Here is a 15051-nt window from a genome sequence, read left to right as displayed (position 1 = left end):
AAACGTTCCTCAGAAGTCTCACATTTTTTTGTAACGATAAACAACTTCCCTCTTCTCTATTTACCATTCGAATTTCGATTTCTCGAACCTCCTGGTAACTCGAACCAAAAGTCGTTTCCTTGGATATGCTTCTCTCAATCGAAAACACATTTTCGTTTACCGTATTTATTCGATTAAGCGCCCCCTCGAATGCGCCCCCTCGATGCGCCCACCCTGAGGGGTTAGCGCCCAGCCTCATGCGCCCCCCCTACCCCACCAAAACACTCCATAGAGGAGTATTGATTGTACTTGTCTCTCTGAGACTTCCCCCATATCGAGTTCTTAGTTTCCCGTTCTCTGGTCTCTTCCCCCCCATTTTTTTCTCATTCTGATCGTAATGCGCCCAGCCTCGAAGCGCCCACCTCAATAGCCCCACTCCCAAAACCAAAAATATAGCCCCAGGGCGCTAATCATCACGGTACCTTACTTGGAGGTTCGAGCCCGGGGGGGGGGGGCACTCAAAAAAGTTTTATACGGGGAGGCTCCGCCCTGAGCTCTAACCCCTTCCCCTTTTATATACCATTTTGACAGAAATTGTACCCCTTTCGTATACCTTTTACTGAAAAAAGGTATCTCTTTCATATACCTGAAAGACATGGCAAAGGCTTAGAACACGACGTTTTCTTGTCATTTTCATGTAGCGCTTAATAAATTTAAAAAATACAGTCATAAATTTCATCTGTTCGAAATATTTTAATTAAAAACCCTTTTAGAAACCTAAATGACAGATTTCCATACCCTTTCATATACCTAAATTTGTGAAATCCCTAACCTTTTATATACCTGAAGCCTGAAAAGGTACCCCTTTAATTCGGGCGGCGCCTCCCCGTATAGGCCATTATAGGGAGTACTCCCCCCGGGGGTTCGAGAAATGCAAATTGGGATTCCACTGTATATTTTGCTGGGGTGGGGTGTGTGTGGGGGGGGGGGGGGCCGCCAGGTGGGTGGGTGTTAAAATTTTTTAAAATATTTTTCTACTGTTTGAAAACCAATGATGTGACTCGTTTCAAAAGTAGTGAGCGACCTTTGACACAGAATCGGCATTAAGGGGGAATTATACCTGTCTTGAATGCAATTTCAAGAGGTTCAAGAAGGGATTAAAGAATGAGAAAAAAATTAAACACCACCAGACAGTTGACCCCACCCAAGAGCACTCCAGGTTGTCAGGAAACCGTATGGTGTCCGTTTACCAATTTTTAACTAAAAAATTCTAACTTTAATAACACAATAAAACTCCAATATTTCTTATTTCTTTAAGTTTTACTTTTCCTTTGCGAAGAAAGCTATCTCTTCCTAACAGTCCCAAAAATTTTACAAAACACCGATAAACATAGATATATTATATATATATGCAGAAGACAAGTACGTAATCTAGATTATGTACTTCTGATATATGGGATAATGAGAGCGTTTTTGGATTCCTTGAAACGCGAACGAGGTATCGAGGTTTTTCCGTTAAACGCGAGTTAAATCACGGAACTTTTCTTTGTAGCTTACTCCCCCGCCCCCTCCTCACGTTTCGTCGATACCTTCGCTTGGTTCATCATTTGATAGGGGAGAGAGGGACGAAATATGAGGAACGGAACTAGTCTACTGGATGTAGCCTACGAACAGGCTCCCGAGTGGGGTTTCTGCGAGGCCCCGCTCTTCCCCTCGCTTCGTTCGCGTAAAGCCACTCGCTTCGCTCGCGGAAACCCCACTCGGCAGCCTGTTTGCAGGCTAAGTTGGATGAGCCTCGCGGATTCTCTTCTACGAGTGGACACTTCGTGAAGCGGACATGGCGTTTATTTGACTACCCAAAACTCCGCTGGCCATGGTTTCGCTGTGCTCGATGCTGAGTGGTTCCCAAGCAACTTCCGGGTTAATGGCGCTCCATTCAAGAGGCTTATGTTTCGCTTTTACGCTCCAGTCTCTTATTGCGTTGTTTTCGTCAGGAAATGAACAAGCTTTCCTTTCAGGTACGTTATTTAACAGCGTAAAAGTCGTTCATATGACTCATCGCAGCAATTGCTGCAGTTCGGGGAAGAAAAATAACAAACACAACGATGTTTTGAAGAGGGTGGTCCCGGAGCGAGAGTGGTCTGCAAGGGCTTGTTTTCGATTTTGGCTGATCCACACGCGCTTTGATTTTATATTTGTCATGTTCCTTCTTAGTGATTCTAAACAAACTGATTTGTGTGCTATTCTTGATCAAAGTGCAAGCCCCAGTGGTATATGTTGTAGCTGGCAAAACTCTACGGTTGGATTGTAATATCAATGGCTCATCCCTCTCGGCCAGTCTTGTTTCTTGGAAACATGAAGGGAAGTGGCTTCACAATAACACCGTGACCCAGCAGCTAGGGACAAAGGTGCGGCTGGTTCTCAGCAAAGTTAAACGTCAAGAAGATGGCGTTTATCAGTGCAGCGTTTTCAACTTTTCAGGCCTTAGTTCGGACGATGTTATTCCAAAAGACGCAAATGTGACCATCCTAGTTGGAGGTATAAAATATAACAATAACTTGTATTATTTAAAACCTGTAGTAGTGTCATTGGATGCAAAAGGAAGGGATAAGATTAGGATTCTTGCCCATTTTGTTTTATCTAACCCCCCACCACCAAGCCCAATGGAAGGCTACATCACACAGGAAAACCTGTCAAACGCTGACGGGCCATATTTTGAACTCCTCACAGGCAAACTTCAAAGATGCCAAGAGAACCCTAGAGCCTATTATACTCACTGGTGGTCTTGCAGTTTAAGCCAATTTTGACTGTCGGTCTGCAGATACATTTGTATTTATCGGATGGTTAACTGTCAAGAAATTATATGGGGAATTGCAGATCGGACTGTATGGCGCCCTAAAATAGACCCTTACCCTCTGCTGTCAGAATCATGCCTTGCATAGAGAAAAGGTGGGGGAGGGTATGGATCGAAAATCAAATGTCCCAATGGTTCAATGAAACCTCAGTGGACCATCTTGGAGCTTAATTAAACAATTGCTCAAATGTGCAAATAGCTCCTTTTATTAGTTGCAATTATTGAAATCAGTGATGTAATGTTGTTTTCAGACTTTTTAGCTTTAGAAAAACAAACTTACATTTGTACGATTCACATTGTAGAATCTTCTTTCTGCAGGTCCTGTCAGTAAGCCAGTGTGTGTATCAAATGGATTAACACCTCCTAAGATTTCACTCATTTGGAATGCCATAGATGACTATCAAAGTGTTTTTCCATTCACCTATAATGTCCTCTACTGCCAGTTGTTTTCGTCAGAGAGTAACAAGTTTTGTTCGAAGCCTCCTCGTTACAACCTTTATAGAGATTGCACTGGTTTGTCTGTCAACTCAAATTCAAGTGCTGGGAGCATGGTGGTGGAGTGTAATGTTACATCCCTTTTCAAGAGGTTATATCCACACCTGTTTGATATCCATGCTGAGGGAAACATAAGACCTGTTATCTTCTTCAGTGTCAACATTGGAAATGTGCAAAGTGATGCTTATAGCAGTTTCGACCCTTGCAATCCAACGTATTTTGGTATAAAATGACTGTTATCAGAAATATTCATGACCATTCAGTTACATTATTTAGTTCTTATTAATTAACCAAGCATGAGAGAGGCCTTATTTAAATAAGTGAAACTTATGCTCTAGCAGAGCCCAGATGCCACAGGCAACCTTACTTTTGCTGACTTAAGTTTTTTATCTTGATTTCAAGCTTTTAAGAGTTGGGCACCCAAGATTTCTTGCAGAACTCGGCTTTTAGGCACCCTGTAGTTATTTTTAGAGTATATAGTTTTGGGATCTTGCTAAGATCCTTCAGGTTCAGCAAAGTTTTTTTTTTAAAAAAAAACCTGCGGATCTTTAAGGATCCTGAAGAATCTTTTATTTGCAGGGACCTGAAGGATCTTTGCAACTGATCCTACAAGATCTTTAAGGATATGGTTGACGATCTTAAAGATCCCCATCAAGATCCACAAAAGATCCTTAATAAGCCGATCTTGAAAGAACCTAAAGGATCTTAAAAATACAAAAATGTGCAAAACCTGCTGTAGTCAAAGATAAGTTTATAGTATGTTGTAAATTATAAGCTCATCTAGCCCATAATTTAAATGCTTTTTTGGAATTATTCCTTTCTTGTCTTATCGATTTCACCAGTGAAGTGCACAAAACCAGAGAACATACGTGTGAATAACTTAAAAAGAAAGACAGTGTCGCTGGTTTGGGATGCTCCAATGGATATGGGTGACTACTCAAAAGTCTTGCGTTATAGGATACTGCATGCAGCAGATGGAACTATTCATTCAAATCAGGTAAATATTAATAATGGTAATAGGACTGAGTGGAGTTCAATTCGGTCTGTAATCATACGAGTGATTAACAAAATCGGATTACCGCGAAGCGGGAGTCTGATTTGTTTAATCACAAGACAGTATGATGACAGACAGAATTGGACGACATGAAGTCCTGTTACCAATTAATCAAAACCAAGACAAAGTTGGAGAAACAAACAAACTTAAGCGGTGAAATGGTTAAAAGTCTTTGTGAATACTGAAAAACTTAACAGATTACTCGACAAACTACATGTACACAACAACAGTGCGCGCAAAATGACGCGTACTGTCCAATTACACAGGCATGATGCGTAAACTTTCCTATTACACTGTCCAATTACAAGCATGACGCATACACTGTCCTATTAGTTTTTTTTTTTTTTTTTTTTTTTTTTATTTTTATTTTTTTTTAAAAAAAAAAAAAAAAAAAAAAAAAAAAAAAAAAAAAAAAAAAAAAATTCCCCAAAACCCCAAATATTTAAAAATATAAAAAATTTTTTAAATCCCTAAATAAAAAAAAAAAGTTTAACCTTATATATATATTAGCTCAAATCGGGCTGCTAATAACCAATCACGTTCGAGAATTTTGTTATTAGTTTTGATTATAGCCATTATAGCTGATGCTTTAAAATGAAGGCATATTCACTTGCTCCCATATTTACTCCCTGAACAATAAAATAATGCCTCTTCACATTTAAACATCCCTCTCTACAGCTTGGTTCCCTGGTACAATAAAATGAAATAAAACAAAACTTTATTGGAAGGCCTCCCTATAGACAAAAACCTTGTTTTCAATACCTATACAGTACGTGACAAATTAGGTGTCGCTTAATTTAGATGGAATTTTAGGATGAGATATATTCCTCCTTAGCTAGGGGCAATAAACATTAATCACCAACCAAATGATTTATTTACTATAATTAAACAGAAACCCATAATGGTATTGTTCAACCCCTTATGGGATCCTGTTATGAATAAGTGCAGTGTAATAAAAAAACAGCTCAAAATGTCAAATAATCAATGATGTTCTGTTATCAGTCCACAGACTTTGTAAACGGAGACTCTGATCAGCTAGTTGACTTAAGCTATGATATCACTGGTCTTCACCCATATACCATGTACCACATCTACATTGCTTGTGCAATAAATTCTGCTTATGAAGAAAACACCCGTGGGGAGTTCATTGCCCTCTCTGCCAGGACTGTAGAAGAAGGTATGATACAATAACAGGCTTAAGGCCGTCACTGAACAGTTTGTCTCCTTAGCAGCTTTTGAATTGAGAAAAAGTGTCCGTGGCTATGTAGATTATTGTCCTCTGCCAAGAAGAAGAACACTGCACAGGGTGTAAGGTCGTTTTGTTTCATTTATTTTTTACCTTGTAAATTTTTTCTTTCCTTGTGTGTATTGTATTTTGTTGTAAGCATTGTTGTAAGCATTAATAAAAAAATAAAATAAAATTTAAAAAAAAATTAAAAAAAGGTCATGCAGCTTCCATTCCCATAAGTGTGTCAGCAACTTAACATTTTCCTACAATGGATTCAAATCCCCTTTTAGACCTGATGTTATTTTGGGTTTTATCCTTTTGCAATTGGTGCGTACTAGGTATATTACTCTGTAAACATCTTGCATGTACTTAATTTACAGCAAGGCGCCCAAAAGTGTGACCACCTTTAATTAATTAATTCACATTCTTTCGTGCAACCACCATCCAATCAGAAGCCAAGGACAAGTTCCAGTTGACTTCTGATTGGATTAGATCTGCACAGAAGAATGTGAATAATTTAAAAGTGGTCACACTTTTGGGCGCCTTGCTGTAAATGTCACCCAACCATCTTTTTATTACACATACACACACTTATGTTATTGTACCTCTTGAAATTTGATGGGTCGTATCAACTAGAGCCAATATTAATTTCAGTAGATTGTAATAATGAGGCCCCATTAGGGGTTTTAGGGATACGGGATATTTGGGGAGAAAAATTAATAATAAGGATATGGGATATTTCAGGGAAAAATTATAGGGATACGGGATATTAAGAAAAGGGATTGTGGAATATGGAACAACCTAATAGGATTTAATGGGATACGAGATATTTAGGGCAAAAATTAATGGGATACAGGATACTCGTACGCCCCCTAATGGGGCCTCAATAATTATATGAATTGAAGAAATGCCAAATAGTGTGATGTACTAAACATTGTCTTTTATAAACAAAGCAGTCTCAAGTAATTTTTATTTTTGTGGTCAAAAGTTGTTTGAAAAAAACTCAGTCTCTGGGTTTATATAGTAAGTAGTCTTGACTATTAATTTTTTCCATTTTTTTTTTCATAGAACCCAGCGATGCCCCTTCAATTTCCGAGAACTTTACTTCTGTATCAATACCACATGGAGAATACAGAAATGTGACTCTTTACTGGAAGGTATAGAAATCTGATGTTTTGAGTATAAGCCATTCAATTATTCCCGCATTCTTCTGTTGAAAGATAAATAATAATAATAATAATAATAATAATAATAAATTAAAATGAAATGAAATGAATAAACTGATCTTTGCAGTGTGAAAGCAATTTAAGCAATAATGTATTTTTAGCCTGAAAAAAATTCCAAGGCCACAACAGGATTTGAATCCACCTCTGCGATACATGTGTTGCTCTACCATCTGAGCTATGAAGCATTGATACATTGGGAGCAGGTCAATTATTGTAGGTTCTAATACTACCGTACCCACAGATGGAGTGCGGGACTCCCACTCCATCTGCAGGAACTGTCTGTCTGTCTGTAATGTTAGTAATTTAGTCACAAATGCATCCCTTCCACATGTATCAAACGGGCAGCTGTCAATAAATTGTCACTCAACTCTTTGATTAATTCACACTTGTGTGATAAGCACAAAGCTATTATAAGCATAAAATAAGCTTAAGAGAACAAGGCATACCAAGTCAGGGATCGAGACTAACGGTAGCCAACTAGTAAGTAGAAAGGATCGGAAAAGTCAATGTTCTTGATAGAAATCAATATACATGTACCTGTCGTGAAAATACTTTTGGCTAAAATACTTCACTAGAGTACCAGTGAGTTAAAAAGTTAGTCTCAACTGCAAGTGCAGGAGCATCGGAAGAAATCTGTTGATGACAGCTGCAAGATGGCAAACAGGAACTGAGGATCATTGCCTTGTGGTTAATCTCTCATGCTGTCTCACACTGGTGAAAAATAAGCAAAGCTTAAAAGAATAAGACTGTCACATGTTTTTTTGTCTTGGTCTTGCGAACCTGTAGCTTTTCAGGGAAGATCATAATTTTTTTTGAGGTGGGTGGGGGCAATTTCTCTGGGCAAGATATTTTTCTCACCTTCAGGTTGTGCAAGAATTTTTTTAAAGAAATTTCTTATCTGTTATCCTCATGGCTCCCCTTGCAAGATTATTTTTCAGCCGTTTTTTCTGTGCAGCCATTTTTTTTTTTTTTTATTCCCCCCCCCCCCCCCCCCCCCCGCAAAAAAAATTATGGTCCTTTCCTTATCTAATGCTGGCTTACTCATAAGCTTTCTTATGCCTTTTGCTTCTGTTTGTGCTTATCACACAAGTGTAAGCCAGGCTTTACCAAGGCTGTGCTCTAAGAAAAATTACAAGGAGCCCAAAGGTTCCAAGCTGAGATCCAGGGGGCCCAGCATAAAGCTTATATGAAAGAAATAAGATTATCTGGTCGCCCAAAGACAAAAGTTAGTCACCTGAGGCACCCGGGCACCCTTAGGGCACAGCCCTGCTTTACTCGATCTACTGAACAGTTGTAATGACATCAAGATTTTTATGTTCCACTTAACAGCTTCCTGATAACAAAACTTGGAATGGAATAATCACTCACATAGAGCTTCATTGCTGGAAAGCAAACATGTCAAGAAATGATGCCAGTTCTGTGGTGGTTTTAAGCAATGTTTCCATGACAACAGGCACTCTGACTAACTTACGCTTGGATGAGAGTTATGCTGTAGATGCGCAGATGTGTACACGTGTTGGGTGTGGCCCTCCCAGTCAATTTATCCTTATTACCCAGGATTCGCCAGGTTTGTTTTGCCTACAAATTCCCCAACATGACAATGTCTACCTACATCTTATTTATCAAAAACATTTCAATTAATAACTTCATGTACATTAACCTGTTGTCTTATGCCTCATTCTTATGGCAATGAATTATTAAATTATCTCAATTCCGCACCTTACAATATACTCCATTTAGTTACGCAGTTCTTTGAGCAGAAAGTTTTCGGCACGTGCTATATGCGGAAAGTGCTTGCACTGGACACTATGAATAGACTGAACAGCTTTATCCGGTTAATCCAAGGAATATTGCTGACCAAGAATAGACCAGATTTGAAATCTGTGTTATGAATCTGTGTGAAAAGTTTTACATGTAAGTCATACAAAGATTATAGGAAACCAACAATAAATTTTAATTTTATCAGAAGATCAGTGCTCGACAAATAATAAGAACCTATCAGAAGTGAGGATAATAACAAGGATAAAACACGAAAACTAGAGGATTAGTTTGAATTATGAATAGAGCAGTTATTAAATGAGTAATAATATTATTATTCCATTACTATTATTATTGCATTATTACACGTATTACCAGATTATATAGAATATGTTTTCCACCGTGCTACTTTCGGTGTGAGCTACCAGAAACACATGTGTTATTCCTGTTACCTTAATGTAGTAATCCTGCTGTACTACAAATTTTTAGGTACTCAAATAGGCCATTTCCGAGTTACCCTTTGCCTCTGTTTCAAAACGAGTCTTAGTGCGAAACCTTTCAAATGAAAATGAGTTTGATTTGCATAAAAATGAACCTGTAGGTGAAACTCATTTTCATCTGAATGGTTTCGCACGTGGACTCGTTTTGAAACAGAGGCAAAGGGTAACTCGGAAATGGCCTATTTGTGAACCTAAAACTGACAAGATCGTTCCATTTCCTAGGATAATTTTTCGTGTACTTTTCCGACACACTTGTTGTCTCTTACTAGTTTCAGTTGGAACTCCCAAACCTCGCACAAAGGAACAAGGATACTTCTATATTATCATTGGTGTAACGTTGGCGCTGTTACTTTGCATTGCATGTGCTGTTCTGTTGGTCTATTTTTGGTCAAAGAAATTGAGGTAAATCACACTCATATAATATCAGTGGAATTTGGTCCTCATGCCCATTTTCAATTGATCCACAATATGATTCTGTCAGCGTTAACCAAAAACATTTGTTGTACATGTATTCTGTGTACTGTTCATTAAAAAATAAACGTTAGGTATTCAAGTTAACTAGGATGTTACTAGTATCTTCTTGTAGGCCGTTTTATAACCTTTTATTTGATATGGGGTTTAAGACATCTGAGATTAATTCTGTGCGCGCTTTTAGACTAAAGACACCTCTAAAGGTGACCTTAAAAAAGGTTTGCCTTCTTTTTCACGAGCAAGCGGGAACATTAGACGCTTTAAACTGCTTTCTTTGAAGCCTTGGAACAATGGTGCTTGCTGCCGTTGTTGTAAGCGTGTATGTCAGTATCCGAACTTGCCCTGAACGTACATGTACTGTATGTAGTGACATCTAATGTGACTTCTAATTCAAACTGTATTGTTCAGAACGTATCTGTAAATCGTTGACCAGTTCAGATAAATAGAGCAGTTTTCAATTAAGTGTCACCAAACCAAAGAAACTCTGGCCATCACAGGACATGACATCCAGTGACCATCACTCGGCACATGTAGCTGGTCGGCGCGGGAACGGCGCGAGCGGTCACGATGGTGGTGTCAGCTGAGGGCCATCCTCACTCGGTCCCACCCAACTTCACACTAGTCCGCTCTATTGATCATGAACTGAACCATTTTCAACAGAAGGCGTAGAAAGAAAGACAAAGAGAAACCACCCCTAGCAAAGGTCATTGGAGAACTAGTAAGTATGAGGTTTGAAAACACAGCTAAGATTGTTTGAGTTGTAGGATTGTCAGCATTATCTGTCGCTTCTTTCCAAATCACCAAGGGAAAAGCCCTGGGAACGAGGTTGGCTTCTTTGGTCATTGTTGACAAATAGAGAAGCCAAAACCGTGTGTGATGCTGTCTTCTGTTGACTCTTTGGACGTGGAAATGCATTCCCCTAGCTAGTTGACCCAACCGGTTTCAGGCGTACTCGATATATCACAACTTGTAACTGGTAAGCTTAAGTCAAACATGTCCAAAGTGCTTACACAGAAAAATGTTGGCTCACTACCATCCCCTCCCCCCCCCCCCCCCCGAGTCACCCTACTCCACCGGGGCGCCCTTTGATTTCTCATGTAAACAGTTTGCTGATATTTCTCTCGCCCAGGGTGGCTCAGTATGGAAGGCGACCCGCCTACCAGAGAGAGACACCCCTTCTCCATATAAAACAGGTCCTGAGAATATAAACTGTCTCGAGCTAAATAACAACTCTGTGGCAAATTGGGACTCGCTCCTTTCTTTGTGGATAAGAGCGAGTTGGAAGATTACTTATAAAGAACAATGTATTTTCTTTTGCCAATATAGCCTCACGTGTACGAAGAGACCCCAAATGATCCGTCAAAGATCGAGGAAAATGGCGACTATGATGAAACCATAGAGCCCCTACTCGGTGGTGACAAAGAGTATGTGCTGATTAAAGCTACTCAGCCTGAGTCGCTTATAGCGAACATGCCACAAGACGATAAAGCTGATATTCAACACTCTAGCGAAGTTTGATAAGAAAAATGTCAGACATAAGCAGTTTGGTGGCAGTCCTGGCTTTAGACATCACCAATATGCAGCAGTCTTTCTTTGGACGCAGTCTCAAAGCTTGCTTCATTAGCTGCCAGCCGTCATATCTTCCAGTCCGCCGTTCATGTACAGATTCGCTTCAAGTGCAGGGACAACATCCACCGTAGCTTGTGAACAGGCTCTCCTGCGACGAAAATTGTGCAACTGTTTGTACTTACAAAAACTGACAGAAGAACAATGCTTCTTTCTCGGCTGCCGTCTTCATTGTCGCCACCTATAGTTGTGTCAGGGCAAACAAATAAGTGAATGAATGAACTGTGAATTAATTTCACGGGTTCAATTTTCGCGAACCCTTTGACATTTTAAAATAAAACCTCAGAGAAAATAAAAGGCATTTACTGTGCACTGGCAAAATATTGGGCAGTAAATAGAATAATGCGACAAATAATGATATTTATTGTAGAGGCCTTGAGAAAAGGAGCTCTTTGTCCTTAATGCACAGCATTTTTATGCGTTGTTTTAAAATAATTCTATACGATAGTTTTATCGTAAAATTTAAAGTTATTAAAATAATTATTTTTCCATATTGCTTTACTGATCTGGTTAATCACCGCTTACAGCTTGTAACCAAAGTATTCTCGTAGTAAAAATGTTTGCGGCAGCGAATATTTTTACTACAAGAGTTAATTTTGAGAATACGAAATAATTTGACCTTAGTAAATTCTGGAACAAAGTTTTCCAACACCACGGTGAAGCGTTTGGCATTTTGGGCACAGTTCAATAGTTCAAAAGCCCTTTTAATCTAGGAAACCGAGTTGTGAAGTTTAGATCAAATTTTAAAGCGAACGTTGTTGTTTATTTGTGTACTTTGCGTTCTGTGAAAACCATATTAAGCTTAAATTCATTTTCTGCATTTGGAGCTCTGGAATATTTTAAATGAATAATAAAACAATTATTGAATTCGGCTTTCGTATGATATGAAGAATTATGCAGATCTCGGAGGGTGTTATCCGCCTCAGCCTTCGGCTTCGGCGAATAACACCCTCCTCGATCTGCATAATTCTTCATATCATTCTCAGCCTCATCCAATAACAAAAATTACAGGATGAGGGTATTTTTTTAAGCATACTTGACAGCCTTCTGGCGGCAATTTTGATGTCCTGTGGCGTGGAACTCCGAAATTCAAAATGCTCTATCGGAAAGACGGCGGGTGCTTTCGCGCTTAAAACCTTCAACAATATTTTAAATAGAGATGTCTTACAGCCAGTAAAGGATGAAAACTCAGAGGTCGTGCCATTCTCGTCCCCATAGCCCTTTCGTTTCTCTTAGCCGGCTGGGCCTTGGCACGAGGAAACGAAGGGCTCTGGGGACACAGAATTTCCAGTCCTTGATTCTATAGCTAGGACTTCCGGTCTTCATGTATGCAGTCATGACGTTTCAAAAGAATGTATGAAAGAGTCGTTTGGTTTTCGACTTCCGTTTAGGAATTCTTTGTTCCAATCAAAAAAATTCGAATTAATTCAAAAATCCTATGTCCCCAGAGCCCTCCGTTTTCTCATGCCAAGCCGGCTAAGAGAAACGAAAGGGCTATGGGAAGAGAATGAGGTCGTGCGATTTTGGAATTTATATTAGAATTTTGTTGACGTCACGTGAAATCTACGAATATTACTGCATTATAAAGTGAAAAATTAGCATATCTGAGATCCGCTCGGGCACAAGACAGCTCAGCATACGACAACAGTGCTGTCGTGTTTATCGGCTACGCATAAAGAAAAACAACACAGGAATCAAACGAAACCACGAGAGTAATACTCTTTTATTAATTTATTCAATTCCTGGACTGTTGTGGTCTCCCTGTGCTATGAGCTAGGCCCAATATTACTTTCTTCAAAGTAATAAAACTAAATTTTACATTCCACTGCACATTGAATAAAGTCCTATCACCAGATGAGTCCGCGAGGAAACTTGCAACCATTTTGAAAGAGAACGCTTTCATTTCTGTCTCGCTATAATAATAAAAAAAAACTGCAATATCACTGCGACAAACCGATGAATGGTGCCGGATCTATTGAAGACCTGGATCAGTAACTTAGTTAAAACGGAAAATATAGACGGCAAAGTAATCCTGACGGCTAAAGCGGTCAAAAGTAAACATAGTGGATAAAAAGAAAATAAAACTAGAATATATTGAAAAAATATATATTAACTAGAAAAACTAGAATGTATTGGGCAAGGTTTTTCAATATATTCTCCTTTTTTAAATTCTAGTTTTTTGTTTATTTTTGACCGCTTTAGCCGTCAGGATCAGTTTGCCGTCTATATTTTCTGTCTCACTATAGATAATAGGTCTCACATGTTGATTACTTTGACTGAAAAACTATGACTGCCAAAGGACGAGTATAAAACAAATGCTCCGGTTGTTTATCAGTGTTTGGTTCGCTTCAAGAGAAATCTCAGATACACGGCAAAAACCGTCCTTTAGACCTGTGGCATTGGATGTGAGGCGAGACCTTGAGAAAAATGGGTAGACAGAGAGTCTTCTTTAATACTGAAGGCGAGAAAAAAGAGGTCAAGAAGTTGGATTCCAAAGATATCCTGTTTGTTTTGTCAATCAATCAATCAATCAATCAGTCAGTCAGTCATTCAATCAATCAAACAGCCATTTGGTCAAGAGCATGCTGATCCGGCTAATCTTACTACTATAACAATTTTTTTTCGTAGAACTAATTATAGAAGGCAAGACTGGCAGTTACTGCTGTTAATGTCCTAACTAATCGTTTTAATCGATATGTGTAAGTAAGTTTCTAGATTTTTTTTCATTATCGTACGCAAAAACATATTCCTTCGTCCGCCACAAGAGCATTAAGCCATAAAGGGACACTACCCCCAGCTGACTATCGAAATTTCTCTTTCCTGATTTCTATAATCTAATTAATTAATAAATAAATTAAATAAACTAAACGAAATATTCTTTAGAGTAACTGATAGAACAAATTTTTTGGGAAAGAAGTGCAGCATTACAAAGATGAAAGTGAATTACAGTTTACCGAAATTGATTTTTTTGCAGGATGACAAGAAATCAAATTTGTCACTGCTGAAATGTCGAATCTTTTAATTCCTCGCGGCGGCCGCCCGTGCGGGGTTTCCCTCGCTCAGGCGGGTGTCTCTGGTCCCCTCCCCCCCCGGCGTGTCCCTCAGTCGGCTCTCTGGGTCGTCCTTGTGGCTGGTGTGGCCTCCCCCCGCCGCCCTCTCGCGGCCCGGCAGGTCGCCCGCCTCAGCGCTGTCTCTCCCTTCGCCGCTCCCTTCGTGCTCAGTGCGCGTCTCCTCCCGCGTCAGCGCCCCGCTGCCCGCCGCCCGTCCCTTTCGCCCCCCCCGCTTGTCGCTTCCTCTCGCGCTCGCCTCCCTCCTCTTGAACCGACAGCCCGCGCTTCTCGCCCCCCCCCCCCACGTCGCTCACTGCTCTCCGCGCTGACCCTCTGACCGGGCCTCCCTGGGGCTCCTCTGCCTCCCTTTCCGGGCTCCCTCTCCCCCCCTCGGGGGCCGCTCTCCTCCCTTGTGGGGGGCCTCGGGTCTCGCCTCCCCGGCTGCGTGTCCCCGCGACTCCCTCCTCGGCGTGTCGCCTCCCCTCCCGCTCTCCCCTCCTCTCGTTCCTCTGGCGTGGTCCCTGCTGTCCCTCTCTCCCGGGGTGGTCCGGGGGGGTGGGGGGGTCTCCCCCTCTACCCCCCCCCCTCGGTACTTTCGTCCCAGGTCTCCCTTGTGTCCTGGCTGCGTGTCTCGCAGGGTCCCGACCGGAGCGCCGTCCCCCCCCCATCACTTCTTTCTCCCCCCCCCACCATCTTCGGCCCTGGGACGGGGTCGCGGCCATCCCGGTTCCTTTCTCCTCGTGGTGATTGTACATCTTGTTCTCTTCCTCCTTCCCCCCCCCTCCCCAACCCAGAGCTTCGCGGGCCCTC

General features: G+C 40.7%; 1 protein-coding gene across 1 annotated transcript; it reads left to right on the top strand.

The window, feature by feature from the left end:
- The first annotated feature begins 1441 nt into the window (after positions 1-1441).
- LOC144644439 (uncharacterized) lies at positions 1442-11696 on the top strand. The gene is made up of 10 exons (XM_078503924.1): positions 1442-1997; positions 2236-2517; positions 3152-3550; positions 4171-4325; positions 5385-5559; positions 6679-6767; positions 8166-8403; positions 9364-9496; positions 10226-10283; positions 10892-11696. The coding sequence occupies exons 1-10, from the start codon at positions 1853-1855 to the stop codon at positions 11081-11083; spliced, it is 1866 nt and encodes a 621-aa protein (XP_078360050.1). The 5' UTR covers positions 1442-1852; the 3' UTR covers positions 11084-11696.
- Positions 11697-15051: the final 3355 nt, after the last annotated feature.

Source organism: Oculina patagonica, chromosome 2 (genome assembly GCF_052425735.1).
Source record: "Oculina patagonica isolate OP01 chromosome 2, crgOcupat, whole genome shotgun sequence".
NCBI classification, from domain to species: domain Eukaryota; kingdom Metazoa; phylum Cnidaria; class Anthozoa; order Scleractinia; family Oculinidae; genus Oculina; species Oculina patagonica.
Note: the sequence above shows the minus strand (reverse complement) of the source record. Positions and strands in the feature narration are given on the sequence as shown.

Coding starts and splice junctions, on each gene's coding strand:
- LOC144644439 (XM_078503924.1), top strand. CDS start 1,853: ATGGTTTCGCTGTGCTCGATGCTGAGTGGTTCCCAAGCAACTTCCGGG. Junction 4,326..5,384: donor GAACTATTCATTCAAATCAG/GTAAATATTAAT, acceptor TTCTGTTATCAG/TCCACAGACTTTGTAAACGG. Junction 6,768..8,165: donor ATGTGACTCTTTACTGGAAG/GTATAGAAATCT, acceptor TCCACTTAACAG/CTTCCTGATAACAAAACTTG.